General features: G+C 49.2%; 1 protein-coding gene across 4 annotated transcripts in view; it reads right to left on the bottom strand.

Annotated features, from left to right (window-relative positions):
• Positions 1 to 25,503, bottom strand: part of MGAT4B (alpha-1,3-mannosyl-glycoprotein 4-beta-N-acetylglucosaminyltransferase B) — a 51,900-nt gene that overhangs the window by 3,574 nt on the left and 22,823 nt on the right. For 2 of the 4 annotated variants that reach the window (XM_055813219.1, XM_055813220.1), the window contains 9 exons: positions 12,301 to 12,480; positions 11,470 to 11,610; positions 10,494 to 10,627; positions 7,887 to 7,933; positions 5,642 to 5,755; positions 5,129 to 5,204; positions 4,647 to 4,761; positions 3,755 to 3,885; positions 681 to 788 (listed from right to left, as the gene is read on the bottom strand). In XM_055813219.1, the coding sequence (XP_055669194.1) occupies positions 681 to 788; positions 3,755 to 3,885; positions 4,647 to 4,761; positions 5,129 to 5,204; positions 5,642 to 5,755; positions 7,887 to 7,933; positions 10,494 to 10,627; positions 11,470 to 11,610; positions 12,301 to 12,480 (1,046 nt within the window). Of the gene's footprint in view, positions 1 to 680; positions 789 to 3,754; positions 3,886 to 4,646; positions 4,762 to 5,128; positions 5,205 to 5,641; positions 5,756 to 7,886; positions 7,934 to 10,493; positions 10,628 to 11,469; positions 11,611 to 12,300; positions 12,481 to 17,375; positions 17,526 to 24,395; positions 24,482 to 25,503 lie in introns of those variants that run through there. The other 2 variants (XM_027794311.2, XM_027794312.2) reach the window with 2 other exon arrangements.

The raw sequence follows: 25,503 nt of genomic DNA, 5'->3' as shown, positions 1-25,503 counted from the left end.
GTGTCCCCAAACGCATGTCCCTGCCCCAGGAGCTCTGCGAACACTCCTTACACCAGAGGAGAAGGTGGCTGGGAGGCTGATGACAGCATAAAATTACTGCATTACATGGCCTGACGGGGACTGCACCGCGATACAAACCGGATTACACCATCCATGTGCCTGGGGATCGGACAGACACAGGACTGAGCGTAGCCCAGGGATGCTTGTCTATGGGTCCTGCACTATAGCTGTGGGAAGCCCGATTTTGTTGACATTTCAACACACACAAACAATTAAGCTCTTACACAGCAAGCTCTAGTTTGCCTATCAGCAAATCCCAGCAACAAGGAGTGGGGCTGGAAGGAAGTCAGACCAATCCAGGAGTTTTCTCCCCAGGGTTTTTCAGCAGATGCTTCAAAATCACTTGCCCGGACCATGGTTCGTTACTCAGGATGGCTGGCCAGGACCAGTACCAAGGCTTAAAAGCTTGCAGTGACTCTTAGTACATGTCACTGCCATTACGAGAAGTAGGAGCTACGTGACCTCACCGTAATTCAGAATAGAAGACCACCACTGCACAGCAATCCAGCTGCCACTGTCCCACCAGTTGCCGTCACTGATATCCCCACCCCAAAAGCAGCCAGTTCCTGCCAGCCTGGCAGAAAGGCCATCTCTGGCTCGGACAGGCAGCTGGTACCCACCTTCAGCTTCTGTATCTTCCCAGCCAAGGAGGAGTGGGTTCCCACATGCTGGAAGAGCGAGGGCTTGAAGCGAATCCTCAGGTTTGCCTTCTGCCTGTCGCAGTGTTTCTGAAATGAGACAACCCCACAGTGCTCCATGCTTAAACCTCTGTGGTCAACCGTGACCCACGAGAGGAGTGGGCAAGGGCACAAGGAGGGATAACACCCTGCCTCGCCATCTCTATGCCTTTCTGTGTTATTTTGGCTTCAATTTGGCAAGAGAGCCTTTAGCTGCGCTCTGGGGGAACCTGCCCGTGCCTCTTGGCCGCTCACCCACCAGGCTCTGTTGGGCAGCCGGAGCGCCCCAGTTTATGTGCTCATTTCTCCTTGCATAGCTTTATGAACGCTGAGCAAATCTCCTCTGTGCTGTCAGGTGAGGATAGCCAGAGGATTTAGTTTCTTTTGTCCTTGGCTTACTGGGAAAGCTTCTTTCCTACAACTCAGAGCTCGGGATCACCGATGTCTGAAGGTACAGTAAGTCCCAGGACGATGCAGAGCCTGGGTGAGCAGGCAGCGAGTGCAGGCTCTTTTCAGACAGGCAGAGTTTCCAGCTGGTTGGCAGGTGTTGTTAAGCAGATGTATGGCACGTGCTGTTGTCAAAGCTGTTTGACTGTTTCACACCCATCCCACCACGTAAATAAACTTTGAGAAGCAACACCGATCCAGCCAGTGATTTTCCACGGAGTGGAGAGAGATGACAGAAAGGGAATAAAGGACAAAGGGGGAAAACACAGAGCACCAAGACAAGAGGTCACGTTTTAAAAATAGTTCATTCCTCTCAGTCTGGGGGAGCAGGACAAAAATACAGGGTTAAAAACTGGAGGGAGAGGGAACTTTTTTTTTTTCTGACTTCTGCTTTTTCCAAGAACAGAAATGGATGCGCACCCCTACTGCCATCTTGCAGCCTCCCACCCCAGAGAAACCCTGGCAGGATCCCGCTGCCAGGTGCTGTGTCACTGGCTGCCTGGCACCAAGCAGGCACAGCAGGGACAGCCAGCCACACCGAGTCCCTGCGATGGGCTGCCTGCACCGGCCACCGCCACCGACGCCATGCCGGGAGCTGGGAAATTCCAGGCATGACCCCTGCGAGCTGCAGAGGAGATAATCCCCTAATCCAGCTCACGTTACATTAGAAAATTAAAACTAGCCATGCTAATGGGAGAGACTCTACTCATAGCCAGAAACCCTAGATGCAACCCCATCGGTTCTGATCTCCGGATGGGGAGAGGAGGAAGGGGACCGGAGGGAACTACAGCATCTCCTGACTTCTCTTTCTCCCCTTTCCCCCTTCTGCTAAAGAAGCATTTGCTGACTGAAGGCAGCGCCGTCACTCAAGCCAGGAGGGGGAAATGGCTCAGCTGGTGGTAAGAAGGTCATCCTTTCACACAGCTCTACCCCAGGTAAGTCTAAAATTAGTTGAAAAAGAAAGAGCAGAATACATCCAGAGCAGGCAAAGCACTTACCAAAAGCACAGGTCAAACAAACTTTCAATCAAAAAGACAAATCCTCCCTGCTACCAATTTGATTCTGCACAGTGGGATTTACAAGGGAAAGCCATGTTTGAAAGGGCGCTGTGCAGAGTTAATCATGCAAACAGTGGGGGAAAGGAGCCAGAAATTCACACAGAAAGTAGGTTAATTTTTAAAAAGGCAACACATTTAAGAGGTTTGCAGTTTCCCCTGGGAAAACCTTGGCTCTGCCAGGTAGGAGAAGATGAGTGAAGATGAGTTAAGGAGAAGATGATCCTGCGCAGCAGGATCTGCATTTAATCAACACTCAAGCTGAAGGTTTTGAAGGAAGGGCACAGACAGCAGCATCGTTCCCAGCTCCATCCCACCATCCTGCTACCCCAGCTTCGCCCAGGGCTGTGAGTACCCTGGGGGTTGCCAGACACGCCTGGGAAGTGCTCTGCTGCACCTGAGCACATGGGTTAAACTGCCAGGAGGACACAATGGACATCACCTGAGACTGGTCCTGCTGCACACGGGGGACTGGAGCCAATGTCACAGCCTCTGCCAAGGATCAGGCCAAACTAAACCACATCCTTGCCTGAGTTCTGCAGAGCCCTGAGGATGCCCTGTCCCCTCACCCCAACACATAAATACAGCATTTATCCCCAGAGCGACCACATGCTCTGGCGTTTGCCACCGCTAAGTACCCGTGGCCATGAGGTCTGTCTTAAGCGACTGGCTCTGCACGGGGGCTCCGCTGCTCATTCTCTGCCGGGGGAGGAGGGTGAATGAGTGTATGAGTAAATACAATATGTTCAGAGAGGAGAGAGGAGAGAATCTGGTGATGAGCTCATCTTACATTTGCTGTCACACACACTCCTCCTCTGCCCTTCCCACTCGCTTTAGCCCCTCGCTGCTGCTGCTGCTGCTGGGAGTTCAAACACAACCTCCGCAGGGCACAGGGGCTCCTGCGCTGCTGTCTGCATGGCTCTGTGCAGACACGGCTCTGCAAATGACATGTCAGTATGAAAATGGAGCCCATGTCACCGCTCTGCGCCCTCCTAGAAACCCCGACAAGGGGTTCACATGCTCTGGCTTCGTTTTGGCACATTACGCACGGCGGGCTTGCTCTTGGGTTATCTGGGGTGAGCTCTCTGGGCAGCCTGCGTGTCTGCTCCAGATGGGTACGGCACATGAGCCCAGGGCCAAAGGGTTATTCTGGGGTTATAGACAGTGAGTGGGGAATGGCTTCAAGGCAAGAAGCACACCAGAATGCAAAACAACACAGAAGAATGGGGAACGGCTACTCTCCTCAAGGACTGGAGGAGGAATACCCTGTTAGTGCTCAGATGCAGAAATAATGCCTTTTCTGGCAGCTGCAGACTACAAAAGCCTGAACTCCCAGGTCTGTGCTTACACAATCCACAAGGACACCCTGTGGCACACTCCACAGGGATGGCACAGCTCAGTGCAAAGTCAGTTAGCACCAGAGCTCACAGAAAAGATCCTCTGGAGACACAGACAGAGTATACATTTGCCCACACACAACAGAAGGTTTCCCTTCAACAGAGGTTGTTTACGTACTGCATCTTTCTCAGGGTTGCAGACTTTCACCCAAAGGATGTGATCCAGCAGCCAGTCAATGGGTTTGTCCTTATAGAACATCAGGATGAACTCCACGATCAGGCTCAGATCCAGAGACTTGAACATTTTTCCTACAGCACCAAGAAAGAGAGGAGAGAGCGCAGCTACAGTATGAAACAGTCAAGAATCAGAGCTGGGAAGAAAAAACTTGGGAGACTGAGCTGCAGAGGCTGGATGTGTCCATCTCTCTACGTAAAGGAAATAGCATGCAGCTCTGTTTTATGTACCAGTATTGCCGGCATTGCTAATACAGTTCCGGATTTAATATTCATTGCAGAATTAGAAAGCATTAGTCTCACAGGTCACAGCAGTATCAAAAGGTCTAAAGCTCTTCCATTCAGTAGGGAGAAATAAGGATGAAAAACATCCAGCCAGCTGCAGGACAGACCATTTCCTGCCCCCAAAACTACAAGTTTCAAGCCAGTCAAACCAGTATCCAAAATAACAGATCAAACTGCTACTGCAGCCACGTACTGCCGTTCCCAAAATAGTTCTGTGCTGATGTAAACTTCCTTTTGTACACTCTTAGGCAACTCCAGATCTCATCCAGCCTGAAAGCTACTGGTCACATCTCAAATGTTTGGCTGTCAGCTGGGCCACCGACCAGGTTTATTTTTATTAAAAGTGCGTATCAGCAGTACCAGCTGTGAGGATCTTTCTCCCCTGTGCAATCACAAGGGCCACTGCAAAAATAAGGAGGGATCAAGTCCAAGTATTTCACTGTCTTGTGGGGACAACTCACTGGACATAGAGCAGAAGTGCTTGCAAGAGCCAGCAGGCACTTGTGCCCATGCCTGATGGGACCGGGGTGAGCAGGGGAGAACATCATTACCGATAAACCCCAACTGAGAAAACTCCAGGATCATCCACTCCTCAGAGGGCTGCTGCAAGGCAAAGTTCTTCATTGTGCTGAGATAGTTCGGTTTGGCCACAATATCATCCTCCAGCTGCAAGAGGAAAGGACACTCAATGCCAAGGACCCATCCAGGTTCCAGTAAAGAACCTCTCTGTGTAGAGCAATCACACCACAGACCAGAGGAAAGCTTTGGCACAGCCCCAGTTTATTTTGGACGATGCTCCAAGCAGATCTTTCTCACCCAATCTATCAGGTAAACGAAACAAGGATTCCTGCTCCCCCTAGGCAGAAGGCCTCCAGGTCTAAAGCATCTTAGAAACCTAGCTGTTGTTAAAACCTGCTCCCACTCTGCGGCATCACACAACTGGACACGCTCCTTGCCCTCTCTAAGCTGGGTATGAGCCACAGTGAACTCACAGGTACACACCCCTCCCCTTTGCCCCCTGCACCGAACCCACCTGCACGTAATAGATGCCTTTGGACTGGGCATACATCATTAAAAAGCAGTAGTCGAGGTTCTGCTTTGTCCTCCACCTGCAAGAGACAAATGTGATGGGAGCGCCAATCTCCCCTGGGAACGTGGGCTGCGCAGGGGGGCCAGCCGAGGCTGGGTTTGAGCTGGGAAGGTGGCACGGCTCTTGGAGGAGGGGATGGCACGCAGCCTCTCCTGTTTGGTCTCAAACTGGTCAGCTGAGAGTTACTGGAAAACTCCAGAGTTCCAAAATGAACATCATCTGGGTTAAAAGGACCCCCTTGCTCAGTGATGGAAACACCGCAGCGCCAGGCAAACCCTGCAACCCCGGTGCCAGTCCGTACCCCTCCCCCACCTCCTTCCAGCTCTTGGACAACACAAGCTGAAGGGCCTCGCCTGGCCCTGCTGAAGAGATTTCCCTGCTGGAGTCAGGGGGGAAGATGCTGCAGTAACTTAATTCAGGGCTTGTTTGTTTTGAAGCTCATTCATTGATTCTTACCTGACTCTTTCCTTGGGGTCCCCAAAGGATTCCCGCAGGTGGGAGAAATCAGGATAGAAATGTGGAGATGGGGAAATTACCTCCAGGAGACCTGAGTGTATTTCCTTTGGGAATCTGAGGGAGAAAAGCAGCAGTAAACAAATACCTCCATGTCTGACACACCACCTCATAGACTAAATTGCTGCGTAAACACTAAGCCACAGAACCAAACAAAAAATACCACCTCTGAGATAAAACTTCCCCAGCAGCTAGTGGACTTTCAGGCCTCATGGAAGAACATCAGCAGGGACTGCCACAGAGTTTTAAAGCTGCTTTCTCCCTCCCATGGTCCCTAATAGCCCCACATGTGTGTGCCCCCCTCCCCCCCCCCCCCAGCAGCATCCCTCCTCCCTGCCACACGCATACACAGGTCAGCTTTAAAGACCATCCCCGAGCACCATGTACTCTCTACAGGATTAAATGGACCTGCAGACTGGTACACCAGTGAAAGGACTTGCTGGCATTACCAGCATTTAGAGATTTTCCAAATGCATCAGTAATTAAAAGCCATTTTGCAGAGATTATGTTATGCATTTCTGATGTTACTTAAAACACTGCTGTGCCGTAGTTAGGACGGCCAGCAGGAATTCTACCTAGTTCCCTCATGCTGATAAAACCAGCATCTATTTTCCCTATAATGCAGTTAAAAACCCTTTAAAGAGTCAAATTCAAACAGAAAAAAAAGTCACCCATCTGAAACATAGGTACCTACAACAGCTTTGCAAGCAATACCCAGAGATTACTGTAACTGGGAGAGATAAGCAGGAAAACCAGTTATTTTTATACTGCCTTTTTGAGAACACAGGGTGTGAGTGAGGCTGGTTTCCTTTGTTTGTGCAGAGCCTGGAGGACAGGAGATGGGGCAGAGGGAGACAGAGCAGCGAGACTGCCAAAAACTTCTCACTTATTTTTCCCTTCCTTTTTCCCTCCTTGGGACTGGCAAGATTTTCAGCTAGCATTTTCAAACCTTCCTTTCCCCGAGCAGCAGTGAAACAGAAGCTTCTCACAGAGGTGACAAAACCTGTACTGAAGCAGCAATGACCTTCTCCCTCCTGTGACACAACCTCAGCCTGCCCTGGCCCCACGCCACCGCAATTCAATTTGGAAGAAAAATAATTTCTGTGAATCAGGGAGGGGCAGGAGGCGCTGGAGAGGGGGGCGGTGAGAAATCAAATCATTAAGTCAATTAAAGTTTCAGGCCTTCTACGCAGAGGCACTCTCTGCAGCAGCGCCCAGTAATTTCATCGGGATCCACTGGACAATCAGTCCATTATCCCCGGGATAAGTGCGTCCTCCTGCCAGCAGGCAGAAGGAGGGGAGCTCTGCCAGCTCCGGCACAGCAAGATGGAGGGCTCTGTCTCAGCTCTTCTGCAAGGGCCCGGAACACCACGCTCCGTGCAGCTCCCAGCCCCTCTCCCATCATTGGCTCGGGATGCAGGGCGCCGCGAGGATGTGCTGCCCTTTTGCATCTCCTTCTTATGGCAACTGCGATCCTTTGGAAACACGCAATCGCAGGAGCTGGACGGGAGTCACAGCCCCTTCTCTCACCACCTTTTTCTTCTGCCTCCAAGCTCTGATGCTGCTAATGCCTGGCCGGGCTCACAGTTAATAATCCATCACCGGCTTCTGCTTAAGCAGCTACAGACAAAGCTGCAAAAGCCACTAAGACTCCAGGACATAAATAGCAGCTAGTGTGAGAGACAAATGTAACTAGTGCCCAGAACAAGGGAAAAACAAACAGGCTGGAGTGGGAAGAAAAATGGATCATGGATTGCAAAGCAAAATACAACAGAGGCATTTGGCTGTGCTTACCACGCTGCCCAGCTGCTCTGACTCCGCAGAGCAGGTAGAGGGCTGCACTAGACACAGAAACAATTGCCAGGATCTCTGGAAATCTACATAATCCATCTTCTCCCAATGCCACAGGACAGAAAGAGCAAAATGAAACGGCATGACCATGCGTGTTAAATACTATGAGCACAAAGCAGCCTCCTGGAAGCTATATAGGGGATGCATTTTAGAACAAACAGAAAGTGGAAGCAAAGACAGCCCAGAGTTTTAAGAACAGACACACACCCCCCAAACAACAACAACAACAAAATACAAAAGGGAAGCAGAAAAGTGTGTATCTGCTCCTTAATGAAGCCATTCCCTAGCCTTGCTACAGGCACAGACTTTACCACTATAGTCATTTGGAAGTGCTTACAAATTTTTGATATTTTCTGCCACTCCGGCTGTGTACTGCGGATCTGTCTGAAAACAAAAGATAAGCAGTGTTACATCCTTCAGCCTCAGCCTGTGCCCCCATGAGGACCCAACCCCAGGGGTACTGTCAGCACCTCTGCACCACCCTCATTCACCTTCACGTCTCCTTTATCCAGTTTAACCGCTCTCCCCATTGCTGCCCACCTCCCAGGAGCCCCGCTTTGTGGCCAGCGTTAACCGAAGGCATCACACACCAAAATCCACTCAAAGGACTCAACACCCTGCACATCTTCCCCACATGCTCTCCCGCCCTTCTGCCCCTGCCAGCACCGTGTTTGCACAAAGTGTTAACTCCTGGGCTGTTTATTTTTTTTTCTCTATACATGTTGGCTTTCATCCAAGTGAATACTCTTGGCAGAAAAGGATCTCCGCCCCTTTTGTGAAAAAGAGGGGTCTATTTATAAGCGTGTATTTTTCATTTCAGGTTCATTTTGATGCCTTTCTTCCTTAAAAAAAAATACAGTTTGTTCCCACAATCAACCTGGCAACCCCTAACAGTTGGGAGGCAAAGGTCGCATGCTGCTATCTGCAGGCGAGATAAGTGCAAACACAGGGACAGGCACCAGACAGAAACCATCTGCACAGTGACCGGGAAAACAAAATCCAGGAAGGCAGGAGACCCAGGAGCAAAAGTGGTGCCTGTTTCTTGGTGGCGGCATTGTTTTGGGTGGTTGCACAGATCATGGGATCATGTGTCCCGGGTGGATATGCAGATGCAGCATTGCAGAAGCTGGGACAGCAGCTGCTGTGCTTGGCACTGGGGTGGAGGTGAGAAGGGAGACACCAGAGGTGTGTGTCACAAGCTGAGGACAGTGCTCCTACTCCGGAACAGTGACAAAGGAGGGTTTTCTCAACATAAAAAAGGTCCCTTTCCCAAACAGGGCTCAGGCTCCTGGTGCTGGACTGATTTCTTACCCCAGTGTTGTCAATAAAGCAGCAATGGGAAAAACAGAGGCAGTGAAGATGCTCCTGGTTTTGGGAGCAAACACGCAGCTCTGCTCCAAGTTGAAATAACTTTCATAACTGAAATGGTGGGTCGGTGCCAGCCAAGCCGGCCAGCTGGCCCCGGGGCTCTCCTGTGCCAGCCAAGGACCCCCAGCTCTCCCAGGCAGCCCAACTGGTACCCATGGTGGCTAGTGGTGGCACTCGGAAATGAGGAGTCCCCCATTCCAAGAAGGACATTCAGTGGTTCCACTTGTCCTGAATCTCCACATGAACCAGCATCATAGCTCCATAACCAGGTTCATGCCACCTCACCCACTATTTACGCTTTATCCCATGCCTGAGGAGCCCTAACAAGCATCACCAAGCGGAGGTACATCGGGAAACCCGTGGGAAGAGGCAGAGCCAGCACAGTGGTGGTTGGCACTTGCACAGGAGGACGTTGTGTAGCTGCAAGAGCAAACTTGGCAAGAGAGGACAGTGACGGTGGTGATCTGCAACTAGTACTGTTGGCGCTACTGGGATATGGTGTGTATGCTCCTGCAATTCATGGTATCAGAATTAATTTATTCATTGTTCACTTCCCTCATCACAGGTACACACGGAGTCAGGAGCTGCCAGCACAGCGTGCACCCTATTTTCAAGTCAACTAAAAAAATATAACCGCAGTCTAAAAGAGGAGATGTTTTTGGTCATGTTGCTTAACACACCTCACGCTTTAACTCACCCGCTGTGAAAACAGCCATCAGAGCTGTCCTGGCTCAAGGGGAAATGACAGCCAGGACCGACCCCGGTCCCCGGCACTGCGGGCTGCACCCACCTGTGCACACCTTCTCCTTGTACAAGATAACAGCCAGAGACCTGATGGCCAAATGCTAATCAAACCATCAAATTACGGATAAACAGGCAGAAAACCCAAGCATTTATCTTTGTTCTGCTCCCAGTAACATGTTACTGAGGTTTATCTTTCTCACCGGATTTCTGGAAATTAAGACAAATGCACTTCAGGCTCAAGAAAGTAATCCTGAGGGAGAAGCCATGGAGAAAAAAAAACCATCTAAACGCATAGATAAAAGCAGCTCTTGTGGATTAACGTATCAAGGCTCTTTAGCCCTGGGATTCAGCAACTGATTCTGGGCTCCAGACACCAGTACAAAGAGGGATATTAGTTTCATCCCCGAATCAGTGGGCTCTTTTGAGTGGAGGTTAGTGCTGTCTTACAGGTACGTGGAGAAATGAAGCTGCTTCAGGAGCAGCAGGCTCCTGGGCACAGCCATGCGTCTGCTCCGACACATTTTAGGAATAACCACCCGAGCACCTTGTAACAACCCCAATTTAGATCGGAAAGACAAAGGCACGTGCCGTGCTGGCAGCCGCTAACGTGACGGGTTTGCCTGCTGACAGCCTGACCCTCTCTGCTCAGCCGGTGCTTCGGGGGATGCACCCAACAATCCCGGTCGGACGCAGCCCCAGGCTGGGCTCAGTGGCCCTGGCAAGCGCAGACTGGCCTCCGGGTGGGCAGCCGCCCCGCGGGGCAGGGTGCGGGATGGGATGGCATGGGATGGGGGGCAGGGAAACGGGGTAAACAGGCAAAGCTCCGTCTTACCTCGGCGATGAGGACGACGATGACGGAGTCCTCCTTCTCCTGCTGAGTGAGCTCTGAGATGAGGGAGTTGAGGGTGTCTGTGAGGTAGGAATGCACCTCCCGCTTCACGCTGGGGATTCCCATCACGACGGACACTGCCCAGGGCCACGGAGAGATTTTAGAGGGGGTGTGTGTGCTGGGACAAGACACTTTGCTCCGCTCCCGTGACCGCCTTGCGGCTCACCTGCTCAGTGCCACACCGTCATTAATAACCAGCCGTGATCAGCAGGTTGGCGGGTTCTGTGCTACGTAGCTTTCCCACACTCCTGTCCCCCAGCCCAGTACCAACCAGCAGCACCCCAGTGTGCCAGGCTGGCAGGGCACCCACGGCACAGCCAGACAGACTCTTTTTCTCCCTGAAAGACTGAAGCCTAAGGGAACAGCCAAACCCCTTCCCTCTCCTAGGGGCCTTTTCAGCCTATGAACGGCAACTTCAAGACCACTCTTGTTCTCCAAACCCCTCCCGTGGCAAGAAGCACCTCAGTTTAGGAAGGGCAAGTCAGGTCTTTGGCTTTGGGTTGGGATTTGGGAGCAGGGGGCAATCATCTAGTAATCAAAGTCCTATTCCAGATGGGATTTGTCTCGTAAAATGGATTACAGTCTTTATGAAGCACTCTGCAAACTATGCTTTCATCTGACCACCTTCCAGGCAAAGCCCAGAGCACTCTGGAGATGGCAAGCAGCACAAAACATCTGGCAGAAGCATCGGGAACATTTTAGTGCCCGTTGAGAGCACAGACAGCACTTCCCTGTAGATTCGCAGCTGTGACATGGCTTACCCACCCCGTGTGTCACCATACCAAGGAAGCTTGCATGATGCATGCAGCCGTTCCTCCAGTCCTGCTCGTATCTGTACCACAGCCAGGCCCGGAGGAAAGGGGAGGGACAGGCACCAAGGTGAGGAAGAGCACCAGAAGCAGCACTAATTCCCATTTACCTCCAGTGCGCCCCTGTCCCACATGCACGGCTGGCTGCAGACTGTTCTCCTTTGACAGCAAATGTGGCAAATGATGGAAGATGGTGGGAAGGTGCAGCACATTCTTGTTGGTGATATTCCACAGTTTTAACTTGGTTTCGTCTTAAAAAGGAAAAGGGAATCAATTGCAAGGCACGGTAGGTCGGAAAAGACTGCAAGGCAAAAAGCCTTTTTAGAGCAGCCTGGCCACCCGAGACTACTGCTGGGTTACAAAAAATCAGGCCAACCTTTAACATGCTACCACAAACCCAATTAAAGTTCAGCAGGAGTCATGAGGGCCTTAAAGAAGTCCCAAAATATTTGGGAAGGAAGGGGGAGAATGAAGATAAAATGAAGGTCAAATCGGATCTTTACATAGAGATCCAATTTTCTTCAACTGAGCAACTTAAAAAAAAAAGAACAAATAAAGTGGCGAGGGGTGCTCAGCCAGCCTAACTCCTTCCTCTCCTCTCTCTTTGGATACCCATTTTCCATATGGATTCAATACAGCCATAGGAAACGGCACGTATGACTTGCAAGAAAAAAAAAGAAAAAGCTTGTAAGCAAGCAAATTGGCAAATATCTCGGCAGAGGCAAATCTCAGTGTTTAATGATGCATATGCACCTCTAATTAAACAGGAGTTTAAGAGTTCCCAAGTCCCTCTGAACTCCACCATTTGCTGGCGCCGGGGGAGAGGAGAGCACGTCCTGTGGGCAGCCCCGCACACACGCACACGCACGCACACCTCTCTACCTCCTCAATAGCAACAGCTTCAACACAGCCCGAGATCCTCAACTTCTCTGTTTATTCACCAGATAAGCTGCTCCAGGTCCGGTTTATATCCCGCAGGGCCTGTTTCTCCGAGATAGCTCTCTTGATCTCCTCCAGGACCAGGTTGAGCTCCTTGGAGCGCTTCAGGCTCTCCTGCTCGGCTGCGTGCAGTCGGTCCCGGAGGGCGAGAAACTCCCGTTGGTAGATGTCCACAACGTCACCTGCGGGTGAAGAAGAGAGGGCAGTGTTTTCCCCTGCACTCTGAACATCAGCCCATCACTCCTACCTCCACAATCCTTAAAACATGGATTTAGGGAGCTGTGGTCCAGCACGCACCCACTGGTGACCAAGTTGGAGAGAGGCCAGTTTAAGCTGCAGAACTACAATTAAAAAGCAACTCCCATTTTTCTCTTTAACTTAGGTTTCCAGGTCATGCAGAAATACAACCTGGTTCTCTGTGAGCAAAGCATGCAGCAAAAAAAAAGTTGCATGGTAGTTCTTCTTCACTATATACTTAGTAAAGGGGAGTCAGCTCTGGCATTAATTTTACAAGCAGCATTCTGTATCTCTCTGTAGCTCCAGAAGCTTGGGTGCATGAGACGGCCACCACTGGAACAAGCAGCAGGGAACCAGAGTCAAGCAAAAAAGAACTGAAAGCACTGGTGATGACGATGACGGCCTGTTAAAGCCATGACAAACCCAAGGAACATGTTCAGTATTTTTAATCGCCTTGCTCCTTGCTTTGGTTTCCTTATGGCACACAAAAGAAAGAGTTTTAAGAGCACACATCAAAGGGTTTTCAAATGGGTAATTTGGGAGAACCTCTGGACAACATCTCAAAAGCCTTCTCCAGATGGCACAGGACATCTCCCAAATGACACTGGGTGATGGAAAGCAAGATGCTGGCAAGGGGGATGCTGCTCTGCAGTGAGACAAGGGCAGGGACAGCACCTCCTCCAGCTTCGGAAGACAGTTCCAAATTCTAACGGCCAAAAGGGATTTTTGGGAATCTAACCTCTCCAAAACATGGCAGGATAAAGAATATCACATGGCAATAGCTGCCTGGATGCTTATATAGATCCAAGTGTTTGGATATGCGTCTTAAGGATGCATCATAATGTAATATATAAAAAAGACATTTTTAAATAGGGTAACAAAGCTTTTTATTTTGAAACAACATCTTATCACCATGCCCTTTTAAAGAAAGAAAACTATCAAGAGCTTTCAACTGGAACTAACTATACAGTAGCTGGGAGTGGAATCGGTTAGTCAGTAATGAACTTGCCCAGGCTTTTTTTTACCCCATTAGTAATGAAACTACTCATTAAAAATACACTTTTATCTGTGGTCACTCATGTGTTTTCAGTAAGGCTATAACTCAAAGAACTACACCCAAACCAGATTTATCCACTGAATAGTAGACCCTTAGCCCAAACACGACCAGGAGAGCTAATGACCAAAAATACCGCACTGAAACTTCCCAACACAGGGCTAAATATAAATCAGAGCCATTGAAAAAAGATACACTGACTGCATTGACAACTTCTATTTTAGGGTCCATAAAGAAAAAGAAAAAGGAATTTTGAAGATCAGACATACCCAGCTCCAAAACACAAGAGTTTCCAAGACAACGGTGCTTCCCAGTCCAGCTCCTGGTAATGCTTTTGCCTAGGAAAAGTTTCCCCCATGGGGTCTCTTCCCCCCAAAAAAACTTCTTAAAGACTCACTTAAACTCTCTCCAGGACAGCCTGGCTCCTATTAACCTTTCAGCATTATTTTCAAAGCCACTGGCACGGGGGGAAGGAGCAGAGGAAGTTACACTCATTTGATTACTCCGTCCATCTGACAACACATCATTCAAAGCCGAGGGACAGACATAAATAAGACCAGTCCTTCCTTTTTCCTGTGTGGTGCTGCTTGCTCTCCACTCCCATCGAGAAAGCATTTAAAAATTTGCAGGAAAACATGTTAACACCCAGCTTTGGGAGGTGCCACAGGAATTCACAGGCGGATGCCAGGCTTTAAATTGACTCCATGATGAGCCGGACCTTTGCCTGCTGGTACCTCTCAGATGTATGAATTACCTTTCAGCTTCCCAGTACTCTAGATCATAGGTTTTCCTACTTGTATCTTTTACTGGCTGCATCTGTGAACACCAGCAAGGAACAAGTCTCCCTTTCTGTTTCTGCATGACACGGTGGCAGGAACCATGCTTGTGCAAGGCTAGAAGCATTTAGCTCTCGGCGTACCGAGGGGTTACTATCCCATGGATGCTATCAAAGCCAAATCACTGCTAAAGGCTGCCATTAGATCTTGTTCTGCAACACCTGGAGCAGAGTAAAGGCAAGGCTTTGCGCTTAATGGCTTTTTCCAGAGCACTGCACTTCGTTTGTGTCAGATTTAGAAGGGAAATGTCACTGATTATTCAGTCACTAATGACCTGCCCGCCGAAGCCAAGAGCTGTACTTTTCATTAGACTGCAATGGTGATGTGCAGTCAACCATTTGCTGCTTTTCTGGCTAATGGTTGGAAGGGAAATTGTATTTGTTTCCAGTGCTCTTGTCCTACGATGTCTTCGTAGGCTTTCCATTCTTTAATTAAAATTTCATGAAATTTAAAAGCTGATCGATCGCGGCCAGTTCTGGTGACAGCTTGAGCAGTCCGAGACAAAGCCCAAGCTGGGTGTACAGTTTCCCATGAATTTCCAGTAATGCCATTTTGCACTTGTTAGTCCGCAATGACATGTGGATGCAGCTCTGCCGTCCCCGCAAAAGCCCTCGGCTGCTCAGCCAGGGAGGGCTCTGAAAAAACACCAAGGGCAGCAGAGGATGAGGGCGGGGGGAAATTGGCTCCCACCTCTACAAGCAAGGCTGGACGCAGAAGTGATTTGCTGCTAATTGGGCTGAACAAATTTTTTAGCTAGTGTCAGTTCAGCACAGACTCTTTCCTCACCTTCCAAAGCAGCAGCAGCATTCCCGATCTACATATTTATTGTATTCCCTCCCAGCACAAGATAGCAGAGCTCTTAAAATATCTCCAGACTCAAGCACTGCAGGACAAGAACTCCTAGCTATAACTATATTAAAAAAAAAAAGACTCATCTTACTTTTTCTGGAGAGATAACACATTGCTTCGGGCTTAAAATACACTGGTTTAATAAAGAGGGAAAGTCGGTGTTAGGCGACGGTCCGCAGGACAGAGCTGGGAGACCAGAAACCTCCCAGACCTGTGGTACTCGCCGCACATGTCGTGCATGCCCAGTCCCTGCCAACAACCCACGTCTCACCCTGCCGTGCCCAGTACTTGCACTCCCCAGCCTCCCACACGCCACCTTTGCAAACAGGCTGGGTGCAAGGCTCCGAGCCTGCATCCAGCAGCTCCCCGCAAGCCGGCTCTCCGCAGGGCAGGGCAGGCAGCGCTGGGCACCGCCAAGCGCTGGCTGCCATCTGTCCATCCCAGCGCTCACCAGAGCAGATCTGGGGGTGCATCTCTGGAGGGGGGAGCAGCCTGCGGCAGAGGGACAGCGGCTGTAGGAAGCGGCCGGCTGAGCATCACTCACTGACCGGCAGCTCCCCACCCTGCTGCCTTCTCGCCCCTTGGCTGCACCCAGATGCGGCTGCCAGGATTCATTTTTTTAGTGGGGGCCCTCCAGCCGAGCACCCTGCGCCGGGTTTGCTGAGCAAGGATGGGACCCGCTGGGAAGCAGCAGGCAGGGGTGGCTCGAATGGGTGCCATTCCCAGCAGCCGGGATGCAGCGGTGCACAGCGGGTGGGCACACACTGGTATGGGCTATGGGCTGCCCCCCAGCAGCCTTATGGGGGGTCCACAGAGCTGATCTTCTGCAGCCTTCCCAAAGGCTTTTGTCCATCCAAGACTGCACCCATTTAATAAAAAGTATTATATATATATATATGTAAAAGTATATTTATATATATCTCTCCATCATGGACAATACTGTGGCCTCGTTCTTACTTAAATGACTATCAAGTGCAAACCATGTTTGCTAGCAGAGGTGAGGGCTGGGACATCTGTGTCCACTCCGCTTGTCCATTGTCAGTTTTCAGGTGAAAGCAAAATACCTAATCTGATCCTAAACCAGCAGATGGGCACAAATAAAGCCAATAAACCCCCCACCTTGAAATCTCACATGATCATCCCTATATATATATACACACACACATATATACACACACAGAGTGTCAGGAACATTGTAATTCTGTATTCTGCGTTAGTCTTTCAGATTGCACTCCAACCTCCCAGGGAGCCTGCGGTGCATTTTAAACATGTCTGTATTTCAGGACCAATTACTTTTGGTTTTGTTCTCTGCAGATAACCTCTCCCAGCAGAGCAGACCCATCGCCAAAGCCAGCGATTTCCCTCCAATTCAATAATTTCAAAAGCAAATGCAAAGTCTTTGAGAGCTGGATTTGCTTCTCATTAGGAAGACTTTCAAAAGACTTTGTTTAAAAACTAAAAACAACCCACAAACCTCTAAACCGTTTATCTTTATAAAATCTTGGCTTCAAGAGCACAACAGCACCTTTTGACCTGTCTGCTACAAAAGTTCCCAGGGCCAAAAGAGCCGAAACAAAGTGTGGTGCCCAGTTCACAACGCAAACAGAGTTGGAGCAGAAAATCAAACTGCCTACAGAAAATTTCTCTGCAATGACTATCCTCCTTTGTTTTATTTAAAGCATGCCTTTAGCAAATAACTGTTCTCCCTCTAGGACTTGCAAAGGCCTGGGGGCACTCTAGAGCACACAACAACCCCCTCCCCATGCTACAGCACCTACGTTACCCAAAAATGCAGCTGGTGAAGCATGGGGAGCCAGGCTGGCGAGCCACCCCACCCCAGCTCGCCACCATCCCCGTCGCAGCCAGACGCCTGTGCTGCCCACGCCTGGCTTCGTCCCCAGCCATTTACAGGAGCTCTTGGAGTTAGATGATGAATAGGGATTTTATTTTTTTTTTCTACGTTTTGATGTTTAATGATTTATATAATGCTGGCACCACTCCACGCATTACACTCTAGATTGCCCCAATTGAATCACAACATGCATTAGGTATTTTGCTAACAGAATTTCACTGGACCATTAAAATGGATATAAGGACTTACCATGCCATATCAGTGAATTAAATTCAGCTCCTGAGATGCACAAAAAGGACAGTCCTGCTTTACATGGAAATCTGATGGCTAGCATAGCACACAGGTGTTAGACACTTCGCACACAGGTACACAGGGCTCAGCAGTAACTCCACAGTGAACATTCCATACCATTAAAAACAAAATGTTGCCCTTTGCTTATCTGGCTGTAGAAGGAAGAAACCAGCTTTAGAGACTCACGATCAACAAAAAGCATCCCCTAAAAACCCACTGGGAAGCAACTCTGCTGGAGTATGTGGAGCTGCTACAGCTAAGTTGTGACACTAAAAATATTCTCTTAAGTAGCAGAAAGAAAAAGAGAAGATAGTTCAGCACCCAAAATACTCTCCAAAAGTCACTGCCTTTTCCAGGCAGGGTGAAGACTGAGCAGGTCTTTTCCTTCAAATCTAAAGGAACACTAACTGTGCTCCTGATGAGCAAGATGAGACATATATCGCCTCCCCTTCCATGAGTCAACGGACCATTGTTCCCAGTCTCAGACTCATCCTTTAAAATCATAAATATTTTGGCAGTGTAGGATATATGCAGCCACTGAGTACTTGGTTTGCGTTAAGGAGTTGAACACCAAGACATGCTGAGCAACAATGAAACCCCATCAAGGACAGATTTGGGGGAGCGGACAGTATCTGGCAGGGTGAACCTCCCAAAAGGCTCCAGCAGTTGCAACTACCCTGCTGGGGCTGATTCACCCCCTCAGAAGGAGCGAGCATTTCAGCAGTGCTACCACCACACAGCAAACATGGATGCTTTGTTCAGTAAACATTATGTGACAATTACATCTCCCCTGCGTCCCAAACTGCCTGGATACTGAGTCAAAACAGACATTTTCTAGTTGCTGCTTATAAAAATACACCCCAGGTTCCTTTATTATAAGCTTCTTTAACTTTTTTTTTTTAAAGCAAAAAAGTTTTTAAAGAAACTTTTTCAAGTTTGCACTGATGGGCAAGCCCCGTCATAATAATCAGAGAACCACAGAATGGTTTGGGTTTGAAGGGACCTTAAAGACCACCCAGTTCCACCCCCCTTCCATGGGCAGGGACACCGGCCACCAGCCCAGGCTGCCCCAAGCCCCAACCAGCCTGGCCTTGAGCGCAGTGGGCACGGGCAGTTAAAGCAGTCATCAAAGCCAGCACCTGTGGTTTAGCTCCTTATGTCCCTTTGTTTACACTTTGTTCCAGTTCAGTCACTACCTAGAACTATCCTGAATCGTGGCCGAGTAACGCATCTCGATGCCACCACTGCCCCAACGCCTGCCTCCCTCAGTGCCATCGCTACGCTCCAACTCAGAGCCGGTGCCCGAGCGCTGTCCTGAGCAGACACAGAGCCGTTCTGCAGCACCAGCCTGCGGCACGTCACAAAAACCAGTAACTGACCTCCAAACCCAGCGGAAGGCGCTGGCTGCCAGGCTGGGTGATGGCAGCGATCCCTCAGAGCCCGCACCCACCCAGCCGCTCAGCTCTGCGGCTGCTGTCTTCAAGCATCCCACTACACCGCTGTCGCACCGAGCTAACACATCAGCAGCAACAAAAGGCTTATTAAAAGTCAGCCTGTCTGAAAAAATGATTCTCAAATAAAGTACTTCCACTGGCTGCAATGAGTTGTGTGAATGCGTGTGTTAGGGTTGTTTCTTTTTTAAATATAGCCATTTAATAAGAGCCTGCAGTATTATTTAACAGCATTTCAACCTTCCACAGCTCCACGTAATGAGATAGAAATGCAACGCATCCCTCCACTGACACTCTACCCAGGAGGGAACATGGGCACCCTTAAGTCACCCTTTCTTCTTTTTGCAGCAGTAGGTGTTGATCATAATCCTGTTGCATGTCTCCTCGCTGGAGTTTGATGTTGTCTCAGCACATTCAGTCCTCTAGAAGGAGAGAGGAAAATACATATCCCCTGTGCCTTATTACTCCGAAGTAGGAGCATCTGTTTGCATTTAAGATCCCGTTCAGACAACATTCACACAGATGCTTCCAAAAATAAGCTTCTTTTTTTTTCTTTTAAAGCCCTAAGTAGTAAATTTTCAGGAATGGGGATGGTGAACCACCACATGGATGGCGACCATTGCAATGCCAAGAAGGAGAGCAGGTCACAGGGGTGCCTGCGCCCAGCCCCAAAACGCTCCCCAGGGAGGGGCAGGAGGGCTGCAAGCTCCAGAGCAAGGCTGCAGAAACTCAAAAATGAGGAAAGCAACCAGTGATGCCCATCACCTCTGCCTAAAATGTCTAGGATCAGGGCAGCAGAGGTCTGGGATCCCTCTGCAGCCCAGCTCCGTGGTGAATCGCATGGAGCGACACAGAATGCTCCGAGATCACGGTGCGTCCCTGGGGTTCACCGTGCTGTGAACAAAAGCGCTGGCGGGCAAGGAAATCCCTGGTAGGTGCAAACCACCATCAGCTCCTGCAAAAGGAACTAGTCCTGATTTTTCCTGGGGTTTTATCGATCCCTCCAAGGGATTTAACCAAGGCAGAGAAATCGGACGGCAATTCATATTGCTGCCAAACAGCTAAGGAGGAGAAGGGGAGAGGGCAAACACTGCCACTGAGCTAAAAGAGAAAGAAGACGTAATTAAATAGTGAATTTTCATCATAGCAAAAGGTTAACTATCAAGAGGAAGCCACACAGATTGGCATTAAACTCACTGTCTAATAGATTTAGTGAGGATCTGGAGAAGGCGATGAATTTGCGAAGCAGCCAAACAGGAGCTGACACAGAGATAAGTTCATCAAAGCCACAAAATAAGCAAATGACCAGGAGAAAAGGCAACAAAATGGCAACCTGATGCCAAAGCTGATAGATGCAAATTAATCAGCAGGGGAATCGAGGTATTTTTCACGTTTCTCAAATAACAATATTAACTAGGAAGGAGACCAGAGTATCAGTCTTGATGCTGCTCTGCAGGCAGCAGCAATCCAGGGATAAAAAGGGGAATGGAGAGGGAGGCAAACAAGATGTTAGTCTGCTTAGTGAACAGGACGGGGAATAATAGTATGAAGATTATAACATTATTAAAATGATGCTGCCTAATCCCAGAATAGTTTTCACCTCATCTGAAAAAGAATATTATTACAGACTTAAAAGGGGCTTTAGAAGAGGGTGATGAGAATGATCAAAGGCCTGAAAAAAACCTCTGCTCTGTGAGGAAAGAAAAAAATATATGAGATTATTCATCTTAGGATGGGCATATAATAATAGAGCTCACGATGAGAAGCATATAAAATAGAGCAATATAATGAAAATATATCACAGATTTCCATTCTCCTTGTCTCAAAATATAGGAATAAGTAACCATTCAAGTATTAATTTGAAGCTGATAAAAGGAAATACGTTGCCCAGAGAAAGTATATTATTTCTCTGAATTCACTGCCATGGAAAAACACTGAAATGAGGAATTTAAACAATGTCAAAGAGCTGAAAGGTGCTGCGAGCACAGAGGCACCACGAGATGGGGCTGAGACCAAAGTGGGGTAAATCGCCACCCTGCCAGTGGTCCCTAGCCTTGTCTGGGCTGGGAACCCCCCTCTTCCCCATTTCTTGGGAGAAAGGTCCCACATTTCTCTCTCTTCACAACTTAATTAGGAGCACTGCAGCTTTCGTCTTCAAAGCGAAGCTAATTCATTGGCAATCTAATTATTTACCTGTGCAGCACAAATACAGCTTTCGAAGCATTTTTCTCTCAAATGGAAAGTGAAGGCTTTGTTCTTGGTGGGTTTTTTAATACTCTTTACTTGATTAGGGAATAAAAACGTGCTGAAAGTGAACAAAATAAGGCATTACAGAAATCATGGGTCATTAAACCTCAAAATAATTGCAGCTTTACAGGATTTTTAAGTGAGAACATCACACAAGGCAAACCCGGGCAAGGGGATGTGTGGAAAGAAAGGGGCAAAAAAGGTGATGGGGAAAGGCTGGGGGCTTGCACCCATGGTCTGTCCTGACTGAGCACACCTGTGCATGGTTTAAAAGAAGATGCATTTGGCCAATGCACCGTCCCTCCATGGCACAGACAGGGAAAACACTCTCGCATGCACCTAAGGGCAGCAGGAACAGACTTGCAGCGGAACGCGTGTTGTTGCGCTGTATTGAAAATGCACTTGCAGGGACCCCCTGCAGCCTCAGCTGTGTATCGTCAGGGTCCAGGCACATCAGTCTCGGCAGGATCATGCCATGGATTCTTTTACTTGTCGCTTGTGGCTACCAGCTTCACGGTGGATTGCAAGCCATCACAGACAGTACAAACCCAAATCGGATTTGCTGGGCTCTCACCACCTGCAAACCTCCAGACCAGATCGCTTTCCCTTTCACCTTGTCACAGTGTGTACCAAAGCTAGTGAGTACAATCTCATGCACTGAAACAACACGGAAGAAACAGCTGATGCCTGGCGCGCACAGGACCACATTGCCGTGGGTGCTGGCAAGGCCCAGCTCTGGAGCTTCAAGGAAACAGAAAATCCTGAAGCAGAGCAAATGCCTCACAGTCTAACAGGAGCCTCCTTTTTATTACAACCTAATTATGTTAATAGTGAGACAGAGACCTTGTTCCACCAAACCCTTAAGCACCCAGGCATCCCACTCTGTGCCTCGCGCTAACAGCTCGCAAGTCCATCCGAAAGGAATCCCTCTGAGAAGGGATGCCGATCTTTGGAAAGGTCACTGTGTTAATCATCACGCCCTTCCCCTAGCAGCAGCTGTTGCTAATTGCCTGCGAAGGAGTCAAAATGAAATTCTTGTTTAACCCTCCTCCCTCCTAACATTAGTAAAAAAATAAAATAAAAAAAAAGGGGGAATCATCATCATCACCCCCAACAAATGACCACGAGCCATCGGCACTTCGTAGCTGGTGGACGAGCTTAGCCCATCTCAAAGATGCAGCGGCCGGTGGAAAAAGCAGTGCCACTGTGTGACCTGAAGGATAGCTTATTGATCAGCAAGAGTGAGTGCCTGGGCGTTGCATTTCCCCACCTCCTCGCACAATCGACCGTCGCACTCGTCGTTCCACTAAGGTTACCACCAGACTCAGAACAGCTGAAATCCTGGAACAGGGGGTATTTGTTTAATCAATAACATATGAAGCCTTTGGCGTGGCTGAGCGTATGAAAGAATTTTACGACAGCAAAATAAAGTGTGGCTGTGTCATAAATCAGAGAGCACATATGGAAAAGTTAGAGCGACGTCCTAAGTCAGAGGGATATCAAGGAAATCACAGAAGTTCTGGCTGGAGTCCCTGGCTCCACTGATGTTAATAGCCAAGAACTTCAATGCGAGTCAGGTTTGACTTCTTTTTCCAAAACAGTAACTCATTTGCAATGCATGTGACTGTATTAGAGTGAAAGGATATTTAGAACGTTCCCTTCGCTCCACTGTCTATGTAAATTGTACATTTTGTCTACTACAGATCCGCAGCAGCAAACAGATTATAGTTTCCCTGTTGTACCAATGCCTGATCGAATGCAGGACTGTGCTGCTGGGTAGAAGAAGATTTTAAAATCACCATATACTGATCATGGGATGAGCTGCTCTGAATTGCATTTTGTTTTAGTAGTCTTAAATAATTTGCAGGATACTTGAAATAAAATGCATGCAGAACCTTTTAAAAATTACTCAGCATTAATATTTGAAATATTTATCCCCCAGGGTGCAGGCTTGTAACATGAGCACTTAATGGGGTCTATTTTCTTCTCTCTGGAGAAAAACAAGACAATGCCATTAAACAGCACACTTAGACCAACTATAAGCGTTGATGCTGTCTGAGGGTTCTTGTTTCATTTTATAGGCTAGGATAATTCCTAGGAAGAAAAACATACCGCTAAAAGAGTCGGAAGACTCGCTTCTCCCTTTTCTCATTCAGCAGCTAAGAAAGCATGAGAAAGGGTTATTAAATAATGCTGGCACCCCCTCCCGCAAAACCACAGCAGCCTGCTGTAAAGTGCAAAATCTCCTCGTTTCTTCCCCTGGCAGAAAACACATCACTGGAAGTACAAGCAAGATGAACTTCCCGACTTCCCGACTTCCCAGCAACCTGCAGTAATTTAACTTTTCCCTGTTCAAAAATGCAGGGACTGCCGCAGTGCTTGGAGGCCTGGGGGCCACATCGGCCAGCAGGATAGCTGGAATGCCGCCTGCCAGCCCCGTGCCAGCGGCAGCGTTATCCCTCTGCCGTGAGGCAACACAGCTGCTGGCGATGGCACAGCACAAGGTGGGGGTTGCAGGACATTTCAAGGGTAGAAAATAAACAGCTGGGGGAGGAGGAGGATGCTGACTACGCGAGTGTCCTACTGCTAAGACCTTTAGTTGCTTATTAAATGATGCCTGAAAGCTTCTCAACAAGCTGCTGCTCTGAAATGTTACTGGCATCTCCCGCTGCCCCATGCCGAGCTCCAGGCAGCGTGTCACGAGTGGCTTTGGGCGATCGCAAGCCAGGCATGCTGAAACGGGCAGGGTGCTCCCTGCGCCATGCCTCTTGCCATGGCACTGACACCCACGCAGCCCCACGGTCCACCGTATCCATGGGCTGACCCAGCTGCACAATTAAGCATCCTCACTGCAGGCTTAATTTTCAGCTGGATCATCCCACTGAGCGAGCCAGTGGTGCAAAGGAAGCACATGGGAACTAGGACGCCCTTTTGGACGACAGCCCATAACGGACAGCAGTTCAAATGGCTTGTGAAACCACATCCCTAGAGGTTTTGCTTTCTTGCAATGTCAGGTTTACCTGATGGCTTAAAGACAATGCACCAAGCCTCACGGTGTGCTGCTTACCACCTCCCAAAATACGTCTGCTTCCCATAGCCTCGGACCACAAGACCATGGTATTTATGCTTAATTTCACAGCCACTCCTGAAGTGCTGTTCAGCCCTGGCAGAGGACACCTCACACTCCCTGTGAGCAGAGATATGCCGTTCATGCCTCTCATTGCCTCCAAACATGTCTATTGGAATGCATTTGGGGTTTCAGTTTTTCACACACCATTACCTTTATTGGTGGCACGTGTAACATAATGCCAATTGGTATGTGGACTGCCGCGGCTCGGTTTTCCGGACTTTCCACCCAGAAGGAACCTATGTTACAGAAAGATTCAATTTTAAATGCAAGAAGAGCACAAGATGGACAGGCTGCCTGCTGAAAGAAGAGCCCCTGCCTCCTGCTGGGAGCCCGTGAGCTGCGCCCAGCTAACAGCGTCAGAGCCCACAGCTGGAGCTTTCCATGACTAAACTTGCATCTTACACAGCTCAGAAAGCACCAGCATGGCTGTACATGCTCACAGCAGCAGGCGCAGGATGATGCTGAGTTGGGCTGTTGGGAGAGCAACGCTGCAGCATCCCAGCACGGCTCTCCCGGCAGCGCTCACTGTCCCCAGCCACTCCTTGGGATGAAACCAATCCATCAGTTGGTTTTATACTGGGACAGGAGGATTCGCTGAAATGCTCAAACCAAAAGCCCAGACATTTTTAAAGTCGGGGAGGTGTGAAGGGAAGATGAGAGAGTGAGGAGCCCCAGAAGAGCCACAGCTGCTCAGCAAAGGCACAGAAGGGTGAGGGCTTTTGCACAAGCCTAACCCCAAGCACAGCTGAGCAACGCCACAGCTCGTACTGAAGGAGTTAAACTGCACAAAATCACAGCAAACAACACCAGTGGGAGTGACAGAATGCAGGGCCTGACCCGCTTGCTGCAGTCCTGCTGTCCCAGGGGTGCCAGGAGGTCAAAACCCAGGGAAAAATCCTACCGCGGGGGAGCAAGGCGAGGCACAGCACAGGGAAAACAAGCAGCATGACTCACTCTGATGGAAACTGCCCTTAAAAGCTGCAGCACGAGTGTTCAGAGCTCAATTCGAGCTCCCGTTCCATCTGTACAAAGAGGTTTACTGTTGGACTGCAGTGCCTGGGGAGGCTGTTTCTGTACTCGATTGCTTTAGGTACCCCAAACATCGCTTTGGAACTGGTCTCTCAACGGCCACCCAGGCTGCTCAGCACCTCTTTGAGGGCAAAAGCTGTCATGTGAGCATGAAGAAATGCTTAGCAATCAGTTCATCCTTTGGAGTGCCTTTATGAGAGGTCCATAAAGCGAATCACCCTGGGCGAGT

Source organism: Falco peregrinus, chromosome 8, assembly GCF_023634155.1.
Source record: "Falco peregrinus isolate bFalPer1 chromosome 8, bFalPer1.pri, whole genome shotgun sequence".
NCBI classification, from domain to species: Eukaryota; Metazoa; Chordata; class Aves; order Falconiformes; family Falconidae; genus Falco; species Falco peregrinus.
The sequence above is the reverse complement of the archived record's forward strand: the minus strand, read 5'-3'. Positions and strand labels throughout refer to the sequence as shown.